The sequence below is a fragment of the Bacillus rossius genome, chromosome 16 (assembly GCF_032445375.1).
Source record: "Bacillus rossius redtenbacheri isolate Brsri chromosome 16, Brsri_v3, whole genome shotgun sequence".
Lineage (NCBI taxonomy): Eukaryota > Metazoa > Arthropoda > Insecta > Phasmatodea > Bacillidae > Bacillus > Bacillus rossius.
The window spans coordinates 10,555,771-10,568,127 of record NC_086343.1 but is presented as its reverse complement, the minus strand read 5'-3'; the positions used below and the strand labels follow the sequence as shown (position 1 = coordinate 10,568,127).

Below are 12,357 nucleotides of genomic sequence, written 5' to 3'. Positions count from 1 at the left end.
CCTGTTTCTGATTATAAAAAAAAAAAAAAAAAAAAAAAAAATTAGATATGGATTTCAAAACACATTATGGATAGGCAGTAGTATACTCACTTTGTTTTGTTTGATGATATATTTTTTATACATTAATTATGTGGTTGAAAAACAAAAAAATAGATATAGAGTAGACAACATTGTATGTTGTATAGAAAACATTACCATTTCACCAGCTTTCACAGTTTTTTAAAACATTTCTAGACAATTTCTAGTTTTTCTTGTGTTTGTTGTTTAATAGCGACCCATAAAGCCCACATTACACAATGCCCAATTTCTGCTACCTCTTGTTTTACCCACGGGTATAAAAGTGGACATAAAAGTTTGTATTGCAGAAGAGAAGAAAAAATTTGTACTCCATACACACAATACTTAAAATGCTAATAGTAAACCAGCCAAACCAGTTGCCGACCAAAGCAAGTATACTCTCCGAGTAGGAATAAACATAATTATCTTGTAAGTACACTGTCTTAATAAAAACATACACTGGTGATGAGATAGATCAGGAAAGAACAAGCATGTAACAATATGAAATATATATATTTCAGTTTTCAGTAATGTTTCACTTTAACAAGTCACACAATAAAATAAGCACGAGTTTTTGAACACATCATATGGAAGACATGGAATTGTGTTATCACAATATGGAAGACTTAAGAGCGGTCAGCTTAGCTGCATCATGCATGCTATTTTGAGCTTAACACTACTACACCTTTATATGACAGACTTTTTTGTACTTAACGCAGGAATATTTTTAGCCCCTGTCAAATACAACACATAAAGTTAAAGGTAAGCTGCCTGAATTTTTCATGGGTTACGACTGTTACGAGGTAAACAAAAACGTGTGGCAGAAGGCCACACACCTTTTAGTGCTTGTTAAAAATAACAATCCATCAAGTTCCAAATAAACTGATAATAGCATATGAAAGAAATCTTTTAGTAGCACATGCTACACAGCTACTTTCAAGAGGCTTTTTCTAATAAAAACATCCAGTGGGTGCAAAATGATAACATTCATGAACCTAAACTGAGATCAGTGGTGTCAAAGCCACCCTGACAACTCAAATCTAATGACAATGAGAATATGGAGTAAAAATTATACTTGCAGTCCTACTTTTCTCTTCAGTTGTTTACATACTACAGTCCTACTTAATACAACAGATTAATATAATAAAATATATTTTATCTATATAAAAACCACTAATGTAAATTAAAATCAACACATAATCACCAACTTTGGCACTTTTTGTTGTTGTATATATCATTCAAAGAATCTACAGTCCCCAACAACATTAGGGTAAGGGCAGGCCACACAGACATGGGGGCAAACGGACAGGTCGAAAGATTTTTTTTTTTAGATATATTTATGTAATTAGAGGTGGTAGTAATGATATATCTGATTGTCCTGAAAGTACAGTGCAAATGTGTATTTATCACAAGTTTGCTCCAAAACCCACCCTGGAAGTAAAATTTACAACACAACTTCTGGCTCGACTGCAGGATAGAAAATTGTATTTTAATACTATCGCATAGTAACATAAAGTTATAAGATAAGGATTTACTTGCGTAATACAAGTGTGAGAATTTTTGCCGTGTTTACGGCAGGTTCCTGGTTGCTAGGCTACGCACTTGAGCACAAAAAGGAATACTCCTATCTGTTGGAATTCGTGAGAACAAAGTGTTGCAGGAAGTACGTTTGGGGACAAACAGACACAGTTATGGTCTTCATTTATGGAGCTGGGCGGATACTGCTATATAAATTGATGAGATGTTCTAATCCACTAATCCTAAGAAATAAAACAATAATAAACCCTAAATATTAAAATTTTGGCTGTTTCGGACACGCCTTAAGTAAATTATATTTATTTTTACCTCTTAGTTGGCTCACACCAACTGGTTTCTTAACGTTAACATGTACGCTCCCACAAAATAGTGTGAATGGATTCAAGACCAGTGGAATTTTCCCCCTTCAATCCAAACTGTCTCCGTGAACATGTATTCTCACCTGGAATGATCCATAGCCTGACATCTTACGTGTACCAATCAATGCAGTGTTAGTGGAAGTACAAGTCAAGGCAGAGCTGGTGTTACCAAACCAGCAATCGGCATCTGTTTCACCAGTGCCATCAACGTCTACAGCCAAGTCATCGCAAAAAAAACCCGAAGAAACAGTTTTGAGGAGTTGAGCCCAATTCTTGCAAAAAGACCCATGAGAAACGTGAGGAAGACATCAAGTAGGCCTACCAAATATAGGAAGCAGTACATGAAAGATGAATGTCATACATATCTCCAAACAGATGGAAGATTGGGTGCAACGCCTGCAGTGTATTATCACTATTATCTGGTTTCATGTTTAGTGCTTTCATAATGGAACGGAGCCATATTTTTAATTTCATGCGTGTTTGTCGGAGTAACTTCAAAAATTAGGTCTAATGTATCCATATGCCCCAAAGGCAATGATAATTGTTTATTTTTTTGTCATACATTTCAGTGGCAAACATTTCTTTCCAGACAAGCATACCATTATATTTTTAAAGGAGACTGCATTTTTATGTGAAGTTTCAGTAAACCATGTGGGAGAATTTTGACAGTATATCCTTAGGGTGTCCGTCTGGCCTACCTTTACCCAAACATTTTTTTTTGTTACCATAAAAACTATGATAGCTCTCCACTATCAATAATAAATGTTAATATAAACATTGTAAATACACAAACAAGAACAAGTGTTCTTCCTAACATTATCCCTGCTCAAAAGCAGTGTACAAATATAAACTCATGAAAAGAAAGTGCCACGCTATCAACTTACAGTGCATGTACAAATTAATTATGTGCACATTCATGCACCTGTGAAATGGCAAATACCAAACAAAATATGCACTCAGAGCTGTTGCAAATTAAAAAAAAATAATCTTTCTCACATCCAAAATACAATTTTAATTTTAAACACTTACCTGTTTTGTACTTGTAATCCTTAGGTCCCCTCTTATATTTTCTGTACCTGCAGAACCTTAAAAAAGCGATGGCAAGTGCGAATTCTTTCACTTCAAACAGCAAAACCAGAACAAATAATTCTTTGGTAAATCATTTCAGTAATAAGAAGCAATAAAAAATTACGAACAACAAATTCTACAACTGAAACGTTGCATAATATCATCCTGGCAGTAAAAGAGACAATGGCACACAGTTGACATTTTAAATCCTTCCAATTTTTCTCTCTCTCTCAACAAAATTAACTGGCCTCAATGAACACACTTAAGGTAAAAACAGCTGCACCCGGTAAGAAAATGCCTTGAACAAATAAACACTCAACTTAACAACAAAGATTATACATATGGGTGTGGGTTGCCTTCTAACGTTGCCCTGGAATGACAGCCGACGGCGAACCACTCGACATCACTTCGTGGCTGCCAGGACCTGGCGGAAGATGTCCAGGAAGATTTCCGCGTGATGTTCCTGGAAGATGAGCGCGGGGCGGAGCCTGATGGACAGCTCCCCGCAGCCCCCCGTCTGCACTCCTGCCAACACCAACAACAAAACATCTGTCTCGACAAGAACGGACGGGATACTCAACGGCGTTTAGTTAATTAAAGGTCCCGCTTACCGGGACGCACACATACAGTGTAAAGAGCTTCAGAAAAACGTCACTCTTTGAAAACCGATCCAGATATCCGAGTGGTGACCGTTTACGAAAAGCATTGTTCCGTTACGCTGTGTCCCATTACGCTCATTGTTCCGTTACGCTGTGTCCCGTTACACTCATTGTTCCGTTACACTGTTTCCCGTTACACTCATTGTTCCGTTACGATGTGTCCCGTTACGCTCATTGTTCCGTTACGCTGTGTCCCGTTACGCTCATTGTACGCTTGCGCCGCATCTATCTCTCTTCCACTCGATTGGCCTATGCGTCCGAGGAGAAGACCTACTGAGGTGTATCTGAACACAACTTAGACCTACACGTGTGAACTGTTTCGTCGACTGTTTATAAAGTGAAGTGAAAAGTTAATGAGGTATTTCATTGTTTATTACAACAACAATTTCGGCCATAAAGGTTAATTATTCTTGCATTTTTAAAATCTGATTACTAGTGAATAATTTCAAGTATTTATTCTTTTATTATTGAAATGAAAATGATTCAATTTTATTCATGAAAGCATGCAATCATTTCACCAATGTTTTGTCATGACGTCGTCACGTTAAACTATCGTCCGTAAACCGACTTTACAGACAACCAATTTTTTTTATCAGGCAGGTTCTCGAAGGAACTGGAGTGGTTCCCAGACTGCGGAGCGCACGCACCTCTCTGCCTGAGCCGGGAGACGAGGTCGTCCCGCAGGGCGGCGGAGGGGCAGGAGACGGCCAGGAAGGTGCCCCGGCCGCGCGTGGAGCCCAGCAGGTGGGGGAACTCCCGCTCCAGCCGCAGCAGGCCGGCGCGGAGCCGCTCGCCCGAGGAGCGGACCAGGGCCAGCAGGCCGTCGCGCTTCACCACCGACACCACCCCTTGCAGCAGCAGCAGCTTGGCGGGCTCGCCCATCCACGTGTTGAACACCCTGTACGGCAGCTGCGGCCTGCGCACCGCCACGTGTCCTCAGGTGCAACACTCACGATCCACTCCTAGCCGAGGGCCTGGAGGCAAGAACACCCTGTACGGCAGCCGCGGCCTGCGCACCGCACCGCCACGTGTCCTAGCAATCCTCGAGGTGCAACACTCAAAATCAATTATTAACTGAGGGCCTGGAGGCAAATAAGTCGGGCCCCTTCCTCGTTACTTGATGAACAACTTTTTATTCACATATTCAAGTGGCTTGCGTTTGCGTCACAGATTTAGTTTTTCTATTTAAAGTTGAAGAAAGGTTTTTTGTTACATGAATTATTGATTGAAATGGTTTGGCGTGCTCTAACTTCACAACGTTAAATAAAAATCTTAAGGCTGTAAAAAATACTGTATAAACATCACTGTGGCCGTTAACTGTAAGCAAGTAAATGACCAAAATATTCTTGATGGAGATTTCAATTAGAACAGAGATCCCGGAAAACCCATTTTCTGCAAGCAAAACATTCTCTATTCTCCCCCCCCCCCCCGGCTCCTTGGAATACACGAAAAACTTTGAAAGTATCTACAAACAATAATCAAATTGTAGAAGTAACGTTTTAAAACTGAGAAACATTGCTGATCTCACAATAGGTACACTTGTGAAACTTCATATATAGATACGTATGAGAAAGAAAAGCTCACTGGAAGTCAGGGCTGAGATAGTAGCCCCCCAGCTGCATCTTCTTGGAGAACGTGACGATGTCCGGCGGGGAGTCCAAGTTGAAATGTTCGTGGCACCACATCTTGCCGGTCGGCCCGCCACCCGTCTGCACCTCGTCAATCAGCAGGGCCACTTGGTTCTGCCAATGTCGTAAAACAGAAATTAACTCCCAAGCTTAGGCGAGAATAATACTTTAACTAGTACTATATACTACAACTGTGATCCTATTCATTAGCAAAAACATACAAAAAAAACTCAAATTTTACAACTTAAACTTAAACTTTCCAAAACTTAAAACATATTGCAATTGAAGAGGAGAATTTAACTGAGTAGCTCAAATGTTGGGAGTTTTGCTACCAGCCCAAGATAACTTAAAAGTTCTTGCGGGAAGTATCTATTCTAGTGTTGTGTCTTACCGTAAAAAAATTTCTTATCGTTTTAAAAAATTTTGCACACACAAAAAATGTCTGTTCTACATTTGCCGAACATGCAGATACTGATCGCTTGATGCCAATCTAGCAGATAAGCGAGCAGTAAAACACCATAAAGCAAGTTAGTTTCTTGCCTTCATACTTTATTTCTTACACACAGATAGCTGAGATGCAGAATATAAAGTCCTCACTTGTATCTTATATGAAACTCTAATGAAGACAGATATAAGGTGTGACTATATTCGAGGGTGACCCTTATGGTAAAAATGTTAGAATTGTATCTCCAAAACTAGAGATGCTAACCATACACAGGGGCAAACCTTCTGCTGGTAACTAAGGTAGCTGATTACTGTGAAATGTCAGCTAGCATAATTCCAATCGCGACAAGTGGTAAAATGACAATATCAGCCAATTAATCAATCAGAAATGATGTCGGCCCAGCTCTACTAACTGGTTTTAAGGTAACGGAGCTACGGTCGCAGTGCACTAACATAAATCGCAGCAAATTATTTTACCTTTTTTGCTATGCGCTGCAACTGCTGGAAGAATTCAGGAGACGCTTCGTTGTCGCCGCCTTCCGCCTGGATGGGTTCCACCACGATGCCAGCAACAGGAACCCCTTTCTTCTTCTGAGACTCAATCAATTCTTCAACCTTCGCACAGTTATCTTTACATCAACAGTTCAATTGTTACAGGATTAAATATATTACGTACGTACAGTAAATAAGAAATATCAGTTGCTGCTACATGCTGTAAAATGTTAAAATTTAAATGTTATACAATATAAACACTTGTAATGGAACTTAATAATTCAGCAGTTCGCCTCCTTGTGGAAGAATCGTGCTAACTGGCAGCTTACGCTGACCTCAAGTGTAGGTGATAAGAGGTCACTTGGACCTGTGCAGAAACATCAGAAGAGAGCGGGGTTATGTTAGTAGTAAGAGCGCCAGTAGAGAAATGATAGTTGCAGAGACACGCTCAAGAAATACTTTAACGGTAGTGTGTCACGTAAAACAATTACAGTGGGTTGCACACCCGATAAGCGAGGATGTACTGTACTTGGATCACATTCGCTGGGCATCTCTGGTTTGAAACTGAAGAGAGTAGGAGCATCCAGCAACAGAAGGTATAAAATGCAGATCCACGTCAGGACAATAAATAGGAATTTTAAGGAATTGAACCGGCATTAGAGTAGTATGTATCTGAGTACTAATTCTTATGACTCCCCAGACTAAGGCAAAACTTAACCAATACGTGCAAAGATCCAGAAACCGCCCAATACGATCTTGACCTACCCCCTACCTAATTCCCCTTCCCTTCCAGAGTTTAACTCTGAAGGTGTAAAAACATCGGACCCATTACAACAAGGGGTCAAAGAATGATTATAGAATACTTACAAACCCAAACTATCCAAGGGCTGTCAAAACAAAACGGCAGGTATGATGTTAACATCCAGGCATTAAACACATCTACCATCTCTTACTCCGTCCCCCCGCATCCCACCCCCCCCCCCCGCCACCCCCCCCCACCCCCCAATTCACACATGCCTTCTCTGACCCCCCCCCCCCCCCCTCCTTCGGAGAAGATAGCTTAACCAGAGGGTTATTTTTTGGTACAGGGATATGTTCTTGATGTCAGAAAAAGAGATCTTAAGTTTATTTTTTAATGATTGGGCACATTAGGGCACATGGCTTATATACCTTATGTACATTTTTTTTAAACCATAAGCTTAGGTCAAATGTCAGGTGGAGGTGGGAGGTGGCCAAAGCCCCCCAAAAAATCTCTTTGTACGTTCATTTTGACATACTCCCGAGGTATCTAAGCACTGCTTGACACTCCCTCTTCCACCCCCAAAGGTAAAGAGGGGAGGATCAAAGCCTCCGGTGTTCATACGACCATCCTTTACTTCAAGGAAAAAATTGTTCTGTTAACTAAATTAATTAATCCCAAACCCAGCGACAGCAATGTTGTTAAGACTCGGTCAATCTTACCAGCTGCACACTGGCATTCACGGCTGCGCTCAGATTACCATAAGTTTGTGGATCTTCAACGCTTAGATTGTGTTGATCACATGTGACTGAGATTCACCTCGGACGAGTTGCTTATTCTTATTCAAATTTAACTCATTTGTGTCCAAATTAAAGGCACATAAATTATGTATCGCTTCAATGCCTTAGTAATAATAGCAAAAGAAAAAATTACCTCTGCCAAACATTTCTTGTCTTGAGCTTCGGTTCTCTCGTTTATTCTCTTCTAGAGGATACTTGTATGCTGGGAAGGAGGCCACGGGCCAATCAAACGCTGGAACATCGATCTTGTGCAAGTATTTGGAGCGCGTCGTGGATAACACTCCATTGTGCGCCCGTGAAAAGCCCCTGGAAATTATTGAGCTGTTATGAAATAATATGTACTTAGCTTTGCAAAAAACTTCTTGATGGTTTAAAACCATTTTTATAAGACAGTTGAAACCCAAAAGTAATTTCAAGAAAGAATGCTTGCTCATGAACTAAAACAATTTTTACAACCAATTTACAACAATTTCTTTCTTGTGTTTCAATCATTTATTTAAAAGTAACGACCTATATTATTATGATGTCGAGGGAGATAAAACACAAAGAAGAGCCATTAAATATTAAATTTAATTCCAGACATGTTTTTTGAGTATTTCTCAGACAGGATGTTGTGTTACTTAAAGTAGTTTACTAGCAGTTCTCCATTTTAATGAGTGGTTAGGTTCGATACAGAAAAGTCAAATAGTTGGTAAGGCTGGGATAACTACGTTACGAATACTGTGAAATACTGTATTTACTCGTGTGAGCGTGTGTGTAAGAGAGACCAGGTTTTGTGTGTGTGAGTGTGTGAGAGTGTGAAAGAGAGGCCTTGTTGCTTGTGCGTATCTGTGGGGTCACCCATCACCCGGCAGTTAACGTCTACCACTCCTCCTCCCCGCTTCCACCCGTCAACATTTTTTTTTTTCGTGTATAGCGCGCATCCTTGATTTTTTTCCTTTACTTCAGGGAAAAAAGGGCGCGCTATACACAAGTATATACCGTACATATTTAAAAAGTAACTAATTTAACCTGACTAATGTAACTAACCATTAAAATAATTTTACAGAATTTTTAATGTAGCTAATCTAACCTAACTTACAGTTCATACTATTATTATGTATTTTATAAAACCTAACCTAACAGATCATTCAAACATTTGCAATGCAGCAAACCTAATATAAACAATCGGTGAATTACTGATAAAAACTCTAAAAAAAAAAAATTGAAAATGTTTTAAAAAATTATTTTGGATTATTTTTTACAAAAGACAATCTCATTCAGAATTACCATCTAGGGATTTTGTTAAGTTTAAAAAATTTTAAACGAGAAAAACATTGTGCGTTTCATAAACAATATTTTCTCATTTTAAACTGACAAAACCACCCTTTTTACCTTGACGTCAAAGGCCTTCAATGTACTCAGTTTTCAATATTCCAATGGGAATAAATTCTATGGCTTTGAAAATAAATTATTAATAGGTAATAGACACAAATGACTCATTTGATCAAGACATGACCTTTTAAATGATGCTACTGGTACAATAAGATAAACACCGGTGACATAATAAAAGAATTATTCTGTAAAAATTTCTGCAATTACTCGAGCTCGACTTGAATTTAAAGGTTGGCTCGACTAAAAAATTTATCAAGTAAGAACACTATTCAACTCGAAGGTATTGTTACTGAACTCGGCCACAAAATTTGCAAACTCGTCCATCTCTAGTTGACAACTGAGTTTTTTCCCCTCATCGCTGTTTGAGGTTACAATGAAGTTAATATCCTGTTTTGAATCTTTTTTTTTTTGACGTGACGTCTAATAAATCAATGAACGCCGGCTGCACGCACGAAAAAGTGTCCCGTTATTGCACATTGTCCCGTTACACTGTGTCCCGTTACACTCATTGTACGCTTGCGCCGCATCTATCTCTCTTCCACTCGATTGGAACAACCATCGATTTGACTTTTTCGAGGCACATTAAACTTGAAACACTCCCATTCGTTTTCCTAATTTTCCTATCATCATCCTATCCTTAACAGAATAACACAGATTGGAAGAAGTTAAATAGCAAACATGTATAAAAGTTATAGTTAAAAATAATCTCTTCGTTAAAGTAATAAACATATTTGAATTAATGAGTGCAAATAAAAGTAAATTTATCAATTAAATGGCAGATTTCATTTCACTCCTTCTTTGCATCCATACAAAATGGTGATAATTCAATAAAAATTATTCAATTTCATTCATAAAAGTATGCAATCATTTCATCAATGTTTCGTTATGACGTCGTCACGTTAAACTATCGTCCGTGAACCGACTTTACAGAGAGCCAATTTTTTCGTTCAAAAAATGTTTGGCTGCCGGAATCCAACACTGGAGGGGACCGCAACGTTGTGCGAGGGTGGGAGGGGGGGGGGGCAACCCTTTGAAGGACAGCATGCAGAGGGGCGGGGAGCCCGGGGCCTGGTTCAGCATGCAGGACTCCATCTCCTCCGGAGTGAAGCCCGCGTCCGCGCCCCTCTCCCGCTGCCGGTACCACAGGAAGATGCTCTTGTAGGCGTTCTCGTTGGCGCACGAACCACACATCATGGTGGTCACCTGCTTCATGCCCGGCGGGGCCACCTGTGCACCAGATTAGTCACAGCCTGGGAGCTTCCAATACACTTCTACATCCAAGGTATTTTTTTTTTACACACATCATGGACGTATGAGAAAAATTTAAGTCCATGAACCAAAGTTATGAGAAAAATGAATTTTTTATATTTATATGTTTGTGTAAAATGTTGGCACATATGCAGGGCCGGCACGTCCATATAGGTGAACTGGGCAACCGCCCAGGGCGCCAAGTAGCTGGGGGCGGCGCAGCACGACACATAACAGCTGGTATAATATGTTTAACGATTACTGAAACTAGATGAAAATGGATTTTTGTAACAGTTTGGAATGTTTATATTGATATAAGTAATTATTTAAAGTCCACGGTGACCTGTTTATGATTTGTAATAACTAAAAAAGTAAAAATAATACAAGCCTGCTTACATTTGATTGTTGACAAAATCTTAGGCTTATGTGATGTATTTTGAAGCAAGAAAAAATTTTTTTTGGGGTGTCCGGCCCCTGGGGGGGGGGGGGGGGGGGGGGGGCATAAAGGTTTTTCGCCTAGGGCGCCAATTTACCCTTGCACCGGCCCTGCACATATGTATGGTAACGGTACTTGTTTAATGATCTAAATAAAACTATTTAGAATGTGCACAAAATATTGTTAACCCTTATCTGCCCAACAGCCAAACCAAAAAAACTCTGTCCAAATAAAACCCCGGACTTGTGAATTTTTTCTCGTACGGCCACGATCTACAAATGTAACTAGCTGAGGTATCCGTGCTTCGCTGCAGGAGTATGAAGGAAGAACACTCTCGCACTGGTCACTACACATGCCCCCCCCCCTCCTTCCCTTGTGGGTACACAACTGCAACACCTGTTAGAACTATTAGAAAAAACTGTTAGAAATAAGGTTACAGGAAAGAAATATTAACCAAAGATGCAATTTTGGATTCAACAGTCTTTAAAAGCCTTCAAATTCATATTTATTTATCCAATACTGTGTCAATATGATGTCAAAGATAATTACAGAAAGACTGGATTGAAAACTGAAAAGTGAATAAAGCATCAACTAGGCAATAGTCGATAATCATTGAAAAAAATGAAATTTAAAAATAACTAAACTGAATTTTTAAAAACTCAATTCGAGGTGCAAATGGAACCCACACATGGAGAACTTTTTCAGGGGTAGTTAGTTAACAGATGTTTAATGTGGACAGTTTTAAACTTTATATTTAATAAGACACTACAAACTGAGGTAAGGTTACGAAACAAAAGTTAGCAATAAGGTTCAGAACTAAAATTTTCGTGATTTCCAGCACCATTAATATTTATTTATTTAGGGATGTTTTCGTTATTTTCGCGACATGTCCAGTTTTGAAACTTTCATATACCAATATTCACCATACATCTCGGCTACAATTTTTTTTACTATACATTATATATTTTTCTTTAATTTCCTGATAGTAAAACTAAAATTAAAACAGCCCTCCAGTAAACATTTCTATCCACATCACGATAAACATTAGCAACAGGATAGTATGGAATAAATTTTGTTTCAGAGGTCAGTAAATTTTAATTACAGACTCATACCTATATTTCTAATGCTTTAATCTTCAATTTTTTTCTTTTTCTTTAGATTAGAAGCAAAATATTATTTAATACAAGTGCTGCTTCTGCTGCTATCAACTTGAACATATCTCAGCAATATGAAAATATTCTGATAAACACTTAAAGATAGATACTTTTAGATGAACTTGTATCTGCAGATAGCATGTAAGTTATACAACATATATTAACCATAAGATGATTCACACGGTATCTGCTGTTTTCAATTTCTTCGGCCAGTCTGCGCCTGGAAACACTCCCAAAGCCGGTCGGTTTATTATAGTTTTCTGGAAAACCATCAATGATACTGCCATAAGTAAATATTGGTGTATAGTGCTAGCACAGGCAAAACACATGACATTACAACAGTTTATTACAACTAGCACATCC

The 12,357-nt window shown here is 38.9% G+C and overlaps 1 protein-coding gene across 1 annotated transcript; it reads right to left on the bottom strand.

Annotated features, from left to right (window-relative positions):
* Window positions 1-551: 551 nt before the first annotated feature.
* On the bottom strand, window positions 552-10,402 carry LOC134540261 (4-aminobutyrate aminotransferase, mitochondrial). The gene is given in 7 exon segments (XM_063382905.1): window positions 552-3,545; window positions 4,327-4,595; window positions 5,264-5,421; window positions 6,229-6,366; window positions 7,916-7,945; window positions 7,947-8,088; window positions 10,184-10,402. Coding segments are annotated over 7 exon segments (1,044 nt in total). The 5' UTR covers window positions 10,369-10,402; the 3' UTR covers window positions 552-3,423.
* Between the last annotated feature and the right edge of the window lie 1,955 nt (window positions 10,403-12,357).